We start from the raw sequence: 12030 nt of genomic DNA, 5'->3' as shown, positions 1-12030 counted from the left end.
TCACAAAACTGAAGTCTGAATTTTCGAAAAAGAAGTTGGCGAATTAGAAGCTGACCTCAGCCTCATAAAAAGTCAAACGTTCAAAGACATTTTACAAGAAACTATTCCACTTTTTGGAAAAGTTTCCTGCCAGAGATGCGTGAAAAGCAGCTATAGCTGAGCTAAAGCTAAAGGTATATCAAAGTAATTCTGAGTTTTTGTTTATATTTTTAGCCTATACTAGTACATTAGCACATACTGAGGCATATTTACAGCCAAGATGATAAAACTGACATAACATATTGTGGCTCCAGAGGTAGTTTGATTTTTGCTAATAGGACAAAATGGCTCTTCTTAACATTTGGTTTGCCAACCCTGACTTTGGACGATGATTTACTTTTAGATGTTTATAAGTTTTTATTTTAAGAGCCATTTTCATGAAAATTGCCTAGACTTAAATCACAATGACCTTTGTATCCCATAGCTAAAAGTCTCATTTGGGCTTGGGCCTAATCTAACTGACACCTAGGGTTATTATTTTAATTTTGCAATATTGTTAAAACAAAGTAGAGTTACATAATACATTACACAGTTAGGTAATAACTTACATTTGCATTCATTTTATATTCTGTTTGTACAACAGCAACTCTTCATTAATTGAAAATCATAATTAACTCACTCTTTTTCTGCTCACTAACACAAATGTGGTATGGGTGGAAAGTTTAACATATGGCTCCAACAGTACATCTCCAAATTTAGTCAGATATGGGGAAGTTTTCTCAGTTTTTTCGAAGATCATCAGCACCCTGAGTTTCTTGGCATTAGGCGCTCTGAGAGAACCAAATTAAGGCCAGCGCTAACTGGCTAAATCAAAGACAAACAGACAGTTAATTGGTCTTGAGTTGCTTGAGTATGAGCCAGTGTGTGCTGGTGAAGGAAAATACAAATAAATATCATGTATGTATTTAGTTGATCGTGGTTGAAACTAGAGAGCAAATCTAGGAAGATCAGTTGCTGAGACCAAGGCAAGTCCGACAGCAAATATTGTCCAAGTCAATAAAAAAAAATCTTCAATCTGGACTACCAAGCATGCTGGATTTCAGAACTTTAAAATATTGTGAGCACAGCAAAGATGTGCTTTTTGTAAGCAACTTCTAACACGCAGCAGTAGAAGATACTTTACTAAAGCAAGCAACATATGTTGTGGTGTAGGTTGAGTAACAGCAGTAAAAATGCTTAGGGCAGAATCTCAAAATCTTTAGCACCCTCAACTAAAAACACTTTTTCGAGTCCCTGAGCACTACTTTAGGCCTAAAGCTTATCATTACAAAATCAAACCACACGTAATAATTTAAGCTGATTTTAGAAGTTTTCTTTGTTCATAACTTTAATAATTTGTTTAATTTGTTCAATAATTGTAGTTTAACACAGTGGTTAATGTTTATAGGCTTGCTTATAAGTCTGTCGAGTAATACAGATTTTTTAAGTGCCTACATTATACTTCACCAAGCGTAAAGTGAGAAAGTTCTCTCTCTCTCTGTCTGAGCCCGGGAGCTGTCCCCACCGCTGTGAAGATTTCCTCCGCTCTATAATCACCTCGGCCGGGGCCAGCATGCTAACCCGTTCTGCTCTTCTGCTCAAGTGCTCTCCGAGCTCGGGCTATGGAACCCTGCTGCCGCTCCACTTCTACAACTCCTCTAAAAGAACGCTGCGACAAATTGGGACGCCGAGACAGATTTGTGATCCGTGTGTTTGGAAGGAGGACAAAGCGCAACGGAGAGAAACTCAATTCTACAGTGCCAGGACGCAGGCTTTGTGCAGCTTTTGAAAGCACATTTTGAACTTAATGAGAATTTGGGCTTTAAAAGGCTTTGAGAGGAAATCGTCTCTGCTTTGTTCTAAGTTTTCACTCATTTCTGAGCTGAATGGCTACAGAACACATAGATTAACAGTTACAGACACTGGATGCTCATCTTTATTCTATTATTTTCTTTCTCTATTGATGACAGTGCTTAACTTTACTACAAGGGGTGTAAAATACAGCAGTCAGATGCATTTAGAATATAAGAATCCTTGTAATTAATTATTATAGTAGTACTTGATCCCACTTTATTTAGATTAGATCTTATAGACTTTAATTATTAGTGATATTGCTATCTGACCACCTGGTATACCATAACAATCACCTAGCTACACCTTAGCACTTGCCTGGGAGACCATAGCAATGGCCTAGTATCATCTTAGCAACCACTCTGGGGATGATAACAACTTCCTAGCAACACCAAAGATACCATAACAATCACCCAGCAACAACCTAGCAACCACTTGGGACACCATTGCAGCCACGTAGCAAGACTAACGCTTCATTTGTAGTAAGTTGCTTTGTATATTTGTTTGGGAGTCTCTCCCAAATTTGTAAATGTTAGGTTGAACTAAGTTGTTGATTGTAAATTGGTATCAAACGATAATTGCTTATTAATTGCCTATAGTATTAGATAGATAATATTTCAAACCAGTATCTGATAATGTATTCATTTGTACTCTGTTAGTGCAAAATGTTAGGTGATGCTGTACTACTGTGCTAAAATATCGGCATGTTATTCATTTTACTGCTTTTGTAACTAGAAATATACGTTATATTTATCTATAATGCTGATACAAGTAGATTTAGTACCAATTTACACGTTTTATAAATGTTTATGTATTGGCATCAGCAGATATGTACATGAAAAACATCAGATATCAGAATATTGTTGCACCCCTAATATTTAGTTATATGTAAGTTTATATAGCATATAGGTTTGTGACAAGGTAGGAAACTGCAAAGCATCTCCAGTAGACTATTCAAAATAAGCTGGATGTTTCTGGATATTCAGTAAAATAGATGCTAATCTTTGGTCAAAAGGCAGTTCTCAGGCTTTTCTTCAAGAGTAAAAATTAAAAAATCCAAAGATAAAGCAGTAACACTTTAATTCTGCAAAATATCTTGACATAATCTTGCTTTAACCATGTTATGGCACATGATATGCAGGTATTATGCTCTCTGAGTTGCCATGACAGATTTTGTTCAGTAATATAACAATGTCAACATTTGATGAGCGCTTATGTCACATGCTAGTTGATCCTATGTCTGACAGTTTTAGCATATTCAACTACTGTGTAAATATAAAAGTAATTATAAATGGTACTAAAAAGAAATGAAATCATGGTAAAATTTCTCACTCACAGTAAACCTACACAGCAGTAACATGTTACAGCAGATGTTATTCTGGCCGCATGCCCTCTCTATGCCCTCTCTCTTAGTTTCTCCTAACTTTGTTGCTAAACTTTCTCTCAACTGTTTAATATTCTGTCTTTGTCTCTCTCTTTTTCTCTGTCACTGTCTCCATATGTGTCTGTCTCTCTCTCTCTCCCTCTGTGTGTTTGTGTGTGTGTGTGAGAGAGAGAGAGTGGCTGATCCATCTTGCTGTTGGCTGTTGCCAGTAGTAGAGTGTTAAAAGCCTGTGCAGAACAGCCTTATACAGCAAGGGCTTACAAGGTGAACAGAGGCAAAGTGACAGAGTTAGAGCCTCTGTGTGTGTGTGTGTGTGTGTGTGTGTGTGTGTGTGTGTGTGCATGTGTGTGTGCGTGTATATTTTCTGGATAAACATGTGCAGACTTTATAGGAAAGCCAGAGAAAAACAGAGATAACCCACACCAGTACTATCAGAATGCCCACTTGTAAAGTGTTTTGTTTGTTTGTTTTTTTGTATATACAAAAGCCCCATGCTTGACTTTTTAAAACCAAGAGGGCACATCCATTTCTTGTTGGTTACAGGGGTTAATTTTCAGGTTGTGTTTGATCAACCCAGTTGTGGATTTTCTAAGTGAAAATAAGTCAAGACAGCCTCTACAGAGAATACACTTAAATATTATACTGGAAATAAATATTGGAAAAACAAGACTATGTATAAAATGTGCCATAACTTTTCCACAGGATCCAGCAAATGTACCGTAATTGTGTATTAAATATGTTCTCTGTAGAGGATATGTTGACACTTTCACAAATCAACAAAACCTGGCACTTGACCAGCACCCAAGCTTTTGCATAAGTTGGGCAAACATGATGTGAATTTTTGACTTGAAAAAAAATCATGGCTGGAATTTTTTTCCATAAAGGTTAACGCCTAAGTACTTTATATTCTGTGTTGTTAGAAATATGTGTGTGAAATATATCAGCCCTGTGCAATATTGAAATAACTTACCATCACAGTCTCCAAGATGTGTGATGTTGCCATATTCAACATCCTGCACAAAGGGAAGCCTGGATAACAAAGGGGTAAAGAGAAAATGAGTCCTGCAGACCAAAACTAAACAATAATATATATTATAATATATATATATATATATATATATATATACACATACATACATACATACATACATACACACACACACATTTAATTATGTATCTCATTACATTAACATACATTAAAAGCTAATGTGTTTTTTCTTTTCCTATAAAGTTTCCACTTCAGAGATTTTTTTCAACAGCTGATAAAGTGTTGCAGTATGTGCTCAATATGAGTCTCACCTGGTTCCAGGTCTGAGGAGAGAACAGGTGCTTCCTCTGGTCCAGCCGCAATACGGATCTCTAGAGGAGATGCAGTTCCTGCACACAAGCACACACTTTCAATACACAACTTCAATATCAGTACAAACACTTTTGTTATCAACAAAAACACAAGGCTACTGTATTACAGGGCTGTCCAATATTTAAATCATTACTATGATATCAGCATTTCAGTACTCAAACTGCATTGCACTGACATGCTTAAACTGCTGTAGGTATTAAACTGATGAAGAAGAAAAAAACTCTCAGAAATTGATGATCATGTGTAAGTAAGCAACACATAGTTATATGGGGTAAATTGAACTGATATGAATATAATGTACAGTACACATTTGTTTAATATTTTCCTAACTTTTCATTGTGGCAGCCCAGTATTATTTATAGTTATCATCCAACATTTTAATCGGCTAATCTGTACGTTATCATGTTAAATCAAATGTGATTGTGATGAAACTTGAGGTGTCCTTGACGTGTCAAGGAGAAAATCGAACCAGCTTTTGTTCTTCAAACTACCTCCCAATATCAACTTTGATCAAAATAAGAAATTTTCATTACTTTTTTCTTTATTTATGTTTATTTGCATATTTGATATTAGATTAGATTAAATTTTATGGTGTTTGAAGCAGACAAGTACATTACTCTGTGTGCCTGTCTATTGCCTATCAATGAAACTGAATCTGGGCTGTAAAAGAAAACAATAATTCTTCCTCTGTTTGCTGAATCCTTATAACTTTAAACTTTTCTTGATTTATTTTCCTGCTTAAATGTGTGACATTTCAGTTGGATTGTTTGTACTTACTACCTTGCTACTCCACATAATTTTCCATTTATTAAATATTTTATTATGTCTTTTTTCAGCTCTATCGCTAGGACCTGTTTGGTATCAGTGTAATTTTGTTAGTCTTAGAATTGACCACCTCATTACCCAAACCTACCTAGCAAGGGCGAGTGGACACAAGATAACACATTTTGCTTTTTGAGGAATAATTTTAGAAGTTAATACAATTATATGGTGTTTGAATCAGACAAGCTTTCTGACTTAAACACAGAAAATATAAATATATATGCATCAAACCAAATATGATTAGTAAAAAACTGTGTAGTAGAACAGCAAATTACCACAATAAAATGTAAATAGATTTATTTTTTTCTGTAGTTGCCTTCCAACTGATGGCTCCTGGAATAGGGTCTGGCACCACCACGACCTCTTCTTCTTTCGGCCGCTCCCTTTAGGGGTCGCCACAGCGGATCATCTGCCTCCATCTTGCCCTATCAACTGCCTCCTCTACTTTTACACCAACCATCTCCATGTCCACCTTCACTACATCCATAAACCTTCTCTGAGGTCTACCTCTTCTTCTTCTACCTGGCAGCTCCATCTCCAACATTCTTTGACCAATATATCCACTATTCCTCCTCAACACATGTCCAAACCATCTCAACCTGGCCTCTCTGGCTTTACCTCCCAACTGCTCCACCTTCACTGTCCCTCTGATCTGCTCATTTCTAATCTTGTCCATCCTTGTCACTCCCAACGAAAATCTCAGCATCTTCATCCGCCACCTCCAGCTCAGCCTCCTGTCTTTTAGACAGAGCCACAGTCTCCAAACCATACATCATAGCAGGACGCACTACTGTCTTGTAAACCTTCCCTTTCACTCTTGCTGCTATCCTTCTGTCACACATCAGCCCTGACACCCGTCTCCACCCACTCCATCCTGCCTGCACCCTCTTCTTCACCTCTTTTCTACACTGTCCATTGCTCTGGATGGTTGACCCAAGATATTTGAAGTCATCCACCTTTACGACCTCTACTCCTTGCATCTTCACCTTTCCCCTGCCTCCCTCTCATTCACACACATGTATTCCGTCTTGTCTCTACTGACCTTCATTCTTCTCCTCTCCAGTGCAAACCTCCACCTCTCCAGATTCTCTTCCACCTGCTCTCTACTCTCATCAACTTTATACCTCTGTAGTTACTGCAGCTCTGCACATCACCCTTGTTCTTAAAAATGGGGACTAGTACACTGCTTCTCCACTCATCAGGCATCCTCTCACTCTCCAGGATTTTGTTAAATAACCTGGTTAAAAAGTCCACTGCCCTCTCTCCTAAACATCTCCATACCTCAACAGATATGTCATCTGGACCAACTGCCTTTCCATTCTTCATCCTTTTTAAAGCTGCCCTCACTTCCACCTTACTAATTCTCTGCATTTCCTGATCCACTATCTCTCCCCCTGTTGTCCTCTTCTTTCTCTCGTTTTCCTCATTCATTAGTTCTTCAAAGTACTCCTTCCATCTACTCAACACTCTCTGTTCACTCACTAGTACATTTCCCTCACTATCCTTTATCAGCCTAACCTGGTGTACATCCTTTCCAGCTCTATCTCTCTGTTTAGCCAAACGATACAAGTCCTTTACTCCTTCTTTACTGTCCAGCCTCTCATACAGCTCATCACAGGCCTGAGCCTTTGCCACCATTCTTTTCGCTATGCGACTAGCGTCACCGTACTCCTGCCTACTTCCTTCATCTCTCTGGTTATCCCACTTTTTCTTAGCTGCCTTCCTCTTCTGAATACTCTCCTGGACTTCCTCATTCCACCACCAACTTTCCTTGTCTTCTTTCCTCTGACCAGACGAAACACCCAACACATTTTTGCCCGTTTCTCTCATCACCTTAGCTGTAGTTTCCCAGTCCTCAGGTAGCTCCTCACTGCCCCCAAGGGCCTGTTGAAATTTTTCCCTGAACTGCCTGCAACCATCCTCCTCCTTCAGCTTCCACCATCTAATCTTTGGCTCTGTTTTCACTCTCTTCCTCTTCTTTGTTTCTAATGTCATTCTACAGACAACCACCCTATGCTGCCTTGCTACACTTTCCCCTGGTACCACTTTACAATCTCCAATCTCCTTTAGGTGGCATCTCCTGCTAAGGATATAATCCACCTGTGTGCACCTCCCTCCACTCTTCTTTGTCACCCTGTGTTCTTCCCTCTTCTGAAAATATGTGTTCACCACAGCCATTTCCATTCTCTTTGCAAAATCTACAACCATCTCACCTTCCGCATTTCTGTCTTTCACACCATACATACCCAGCACCTCTTCATCCCCTCTGTTCCCTTCACCAACATGTCCATTAAAGTCTGCACCAATCACTAATCTCTCCTCTCTAGGGACACCATCTACCACTTAATCCATCTTACTCCAAAATTCCTCTTTCTCCTCTAACTGACAACCAACCTGTGGTGCATATGAACTGACCACATTCAAAATCACACCATCAACCTCCAACTTCAGGCTCATGATCCTGTCTGACACTCTCTTTACATCCAGAACACTTTTCACAAGATGCTCCTTTAGGATTATCCCTACTCCATTTCTCTTCCTCTCCACATCATGATAGACCATTTTGAATCCACCTCCAATGTTCCTGGCCTTGCTTCCTTTCCATCTGGTCTCCTGGACACACAGAATATCTACCTTCCTTCTCTCCATCATGTCTGCAAGCTCTCTGCCTTTACCAGTCATTGTCCCTATGTTCAGAGTCCCTACTCTAACCTCCAAACTCCTGCCTTTCCTTCTCTCTCGCTGCCTTCTAACCTGCCTTCCTCCTCTCCTCTTTGATGGTCTTCGACCTACAGTAGTCCAATTTCCACTGGCACCCTGCTGGTCAACAGCACTGGAGGCGGTCGTTGTTAACCCAGGCCTCGACCGATCCGGTATGGCAATCATATTTGTGATCCGCATGATAGTTTTGGCAAGTTTTATGCCGGATGCCCTTCCTGACGCAACCCTCACCATTTATCCGGGCTTGGGACCCGCACCAGAAGTACACAAAGTACACCCCTAATGGCTGGTTTATAAGCGGCTTAGACAATGTGTGTGTGAAATCTGTAGTATGTTATTGATGAATCTGTGCAAACAACTTCCAAAAATGCAATTGTTGAATTTTTATGAGGAGATTTGTACTCCTCTTACTATATATTTTGAGCGTTTAATTTTAATTAAATTAACGCTGCATTAAAATGAAACCTACTGTGTAGAGGCTGCCATAAAGAGGGTAATTAAAATAATTTAGGTGTGAATTCTGTGACTTACCCACAACTCACTTATTGAACACCCTTAAGATGAAAAACACTGTCTGACTGCTGTTACAATTTGCAGATGACATTGTTATTCGAATATGTGAAGATGACCAAACGCAACTTCTATTTATACTTGTTTTACTTCAATGTCACATTGTATCCCACGTTAGGTTGTGCCTCGGTCTCCCCTGCTGGGCTGTTTGCACCTGACATTTAAGTCACAAGTAAGTTAGCATGAGTTCGAGTCAATTCACGAATCAGTTTGGCATGAGTTCGAGTCAAGTCACGAATCAGTTTTGCATGCATTCGAGTCAAGTCATGAGTCAGTTTAGCAAAAGTCAGAGTCAAGTCATGAATCAGTTTAGCATAAGTCTGAGTCAAATCATGAATCATTTTAGCATGAGTCTGAGTCAAGTTGCAAATCAGTTAAGCACAAGCCTGATGATTTGTGAATCTTTTAAGCTTAGCCTGAGTCAAGTCACAAATCAGTTTAGCATGAGTCTGAGGCAACTCACAAGTCAGTTTAGCATGAGTCTGAGCCAAGTTGCGAATCAGTTAAGGATGAGCCCGAGTTGATTTCTGAATCTTTTAAGCGTGAGTCCAAATGGAGTTGTGAATCAGATAAGTGCAAGTCAAGGTGCAAGTCTGAGTCAAGTTGTGATTCAGATCATACAAAAATTGGAACCTATATAGCTTTTTTAGGCATGATATCTGCCTGCCACTTGATTAATACCCAGAACCTTGGGGACTTGCCTATTATTATTGTCATCCATGCTCTAAGGTACAATATTGCCCATATTGTGGCGCCCTGCTGTCTAACCCCCCCCCCCCCACATGTCGACTGGTGACTGACACAAACGTTATTGGTGATATGTGGCAGCAGTGTCTTGGGAGTAACACGCACAGCAGGCGTTCATGTGCTGCCTCTGTGATTTAGGCGCGATCACACTTTCAGCTTATGCTCTTGCCGCAGGTCACTGCCACACCGCAAGGTGAAGTCTAGCCTGATCTAAAGATAGCACTACATATATATGTGTGTGTGTGTGTGTGTGTGTGTGTGTGTGTGTGTGTGTGTGCGTGTGCTGAATACTGCAGCAAGGAGATCTCTGACTGCAAGGAGGCGTGCACTGAGGAAGCTCCCAGCATGCTGTGCAGCAGGACCACTCCCTTCATTAAGAGAGGAGTTGAACTGAGATTAATCAGCATGGATCTTATTAATGAGGATGCTCAATGTTCAATTACACTAGTTCCAGCCTGTGCCAAGGCTAGCATGCAGGGACATGCCAGAGGAAGTGTGAGGGTAGTGTGTATGTGTGTGCTGTATTAGGTGTTGATCATGAAGATGAATTTCAGACACTAATAAAGCAAAAGCTAAATCAGTAGCAATGCGACACTGTAGCCTGCAGTTCTAAAAATAAAAATAAATCACAAATTTTAATATAAACTTAGTTGAAAAATAGTTGCAGATGTAAAAGATTCTAATGTGATGGACATACTCGTATAGGTTTTAGATAAATGATTCTACAAGACTGTAATGGTACAGAAACCTCTTATTTAGATAACTATGTGGGAAACAACTGCAGTAAACATTTCATTCTGTTGGGAGTTCATCCTTCTTTAAAACACTGCATTTTCTTTCTGTTCCTTCTATAATGAAAGGCTCATTATTTGAAGTTATATGGAAGTTGATGCCACTGCAAACCTCCAGGCTGTGGTCACAGTGCCTCAGGAAAGTTTTTCCATAACTAGCTCCAGTAAAAAGCATGTTTTGCCACTTTTCCTTTCACAGAAGGATGAGTTAGACTGGTTTGTTGGTGAAGTACTTGGTATTCATTGCAGAATGAACACGAGTGCCATTAAGAAAAAGAAAAAGAAGACAGCATTTTGCATCGTGGCAGTAAGTACAGTTGCCAAGGTAATAACATACATTCACTAGAAAATCCATAATGCAGTGCCATCAAAATCCAAAACTACACCACGCCTGTAAGATTGGAAACAAAGTTTCATTTGTGTACCACATTAAGAAGGCAATTCTAATTCAAAAAAGTATGTACTTTTTTTCCTCTCTGGCTGAAACTTTGGAGTCAAAATTAAGTCAGGAATCACTTTAGCATGAGTCACAGTCAAGTCGTGAATCAGTTTAGCATGTGCTCGAGCCAAGGTGCTAATCAGTTTAGTATGAGTTTGAGTCAAGTCACGAATCAGTTTAGCAGTTTAGTTAAGTCCAAGTCCGAGTCGAGTTGTGAGTCAGATCATACATTGGAACATGCATAACTTTTTTAAGCATGGCATCTGCCTGCCACCCAGGTAGGATATCACATTACTTAATATGTTTAAAAGTTCAGTTATGTTCACATGTGGAAATATTAGTATATTGCTATGTTTTACATGAAATAAATCAACAGATGAACAATGTTTGTGAATTTTTGGGTATTTGGATGGTCCACTGTAGATTCTTTGTAAATGTTCGGTATATATTTAAGAAGCATTCAACTGAATATTCATAGTCATTAAATGTCACTGAACTTGAAGTTTATGGTGCACTATAGAAGCTTTGTAAATACACAGTCTGCCTTTCATTTAACTAAATACCCATTAAATTAAACTGAACTTCAAGTTTAGTGTGAAAGAGTTTATTAAATCTATCCTTAGCTCTAAACCCTAACTCTAACCTTAACCTCAGAACAAATCCTACATCTACTCCTAACCCTAACCATAACCATACTCTTGTTGATAACCAACTGAGGATCACCAGAAAGTTTGTCAATGATTTGAGTAGCTGTAGAGCATCTTATAGGGGACCATCCAAATAAAGTGTTACCACATTTTTTTGCCATCACTGGGGGCTGTTACTGCAGTAACTCAGACACAGGCTTATGTGAGAAAGATGTATGAGGCAGACAGTATTACAGGTGAATGTGTGAAGCTAACCCATTGTGGTCTGAATTGTTGTATGTACGTAAATACATTGTTTTTTGTGACATCACAAAAACAATGCATTTAATGTGAAAAGTTAGATTTTGCACGATATGGGCCAACAAGCCTTTCCTAACTTCTGTATGCAGTGTTGGCATGAGTATGTACTCACTTCATGCAGCGGGAGTGCAGTTGGCAGCGCGCTACAGGCAGCCTGACCACACAGGAGTGGAAGGCCAGCAGGAGTGTGTGGCTGGGTCTGTCCAGAGTGAGAGACAGCGGCTGGCGGGCCTGTATGGAGTCGTCCCCGCACCTGCACACACCAAACACTTATTAACACTCCTGATTCCCCACGGCACTGATTTTGTTATTTCTCAGCTGTAGCTCAGAGACATTCGGTTGAAGCATACAAACTTTCAGCAATTGAGGCAGTTATGGTC

The 12030-nt window shown here is 39.5% G+C and overlaps 1 protein-coding gene across 2 annotated transcripts in view; it reads right to left on the bottom strand.

The window, feature by feature from the left end:
• sema6ba (sema domain, transmembrane domain (TM), and cytoplasmic domain, (semaphorin) 6Ba) overlaps nt 1-12030 on the bottom strand; it is a 222073-nt gene that overhangs the window by 18555 nt on the left and 191488 nt on the right. For both annotated transcript variants that reach the window (XM_017707447.2, XM_037531151.1), the window contains exons 14-16: nt 11763-11903; nt 4553-4630; nt 4224-4282 (exon numbers count right to left, since the gene is read on the bottom strand). In XM_017707447.2, coding sequence (XP_017562936.1) covers nt 4224-4282; nt 4553-4630; nt 11763-11903 — 278 coding nt within the window. The remainder of the gene's footprint in view (nt 1-4223; nt 4283-4552; nt 4631-11762; nt 11904-12030) is intronic.

Source organism: Pygocentrus nattereri, chromosome 19 (genome assembly GCF_015220715.1).
Source record: "Pygocentrus nattereri isolate fPygNat1 chromosome 19, fPygNat1.pri, whole genome shotgun sequence".
Taxonomy (NCBI): Eukaryota; Metazoa; Chordata; class Actinopteri; order Characiformes; family Serrasalmidae; genus Pygocentrus; species Pygocentrus nattereri.
The sequence above is the reverse complement of the archived record's forward strand: the minus strand, read 5'-3'. Positions and strand labels throughout refer to the sequence as shown.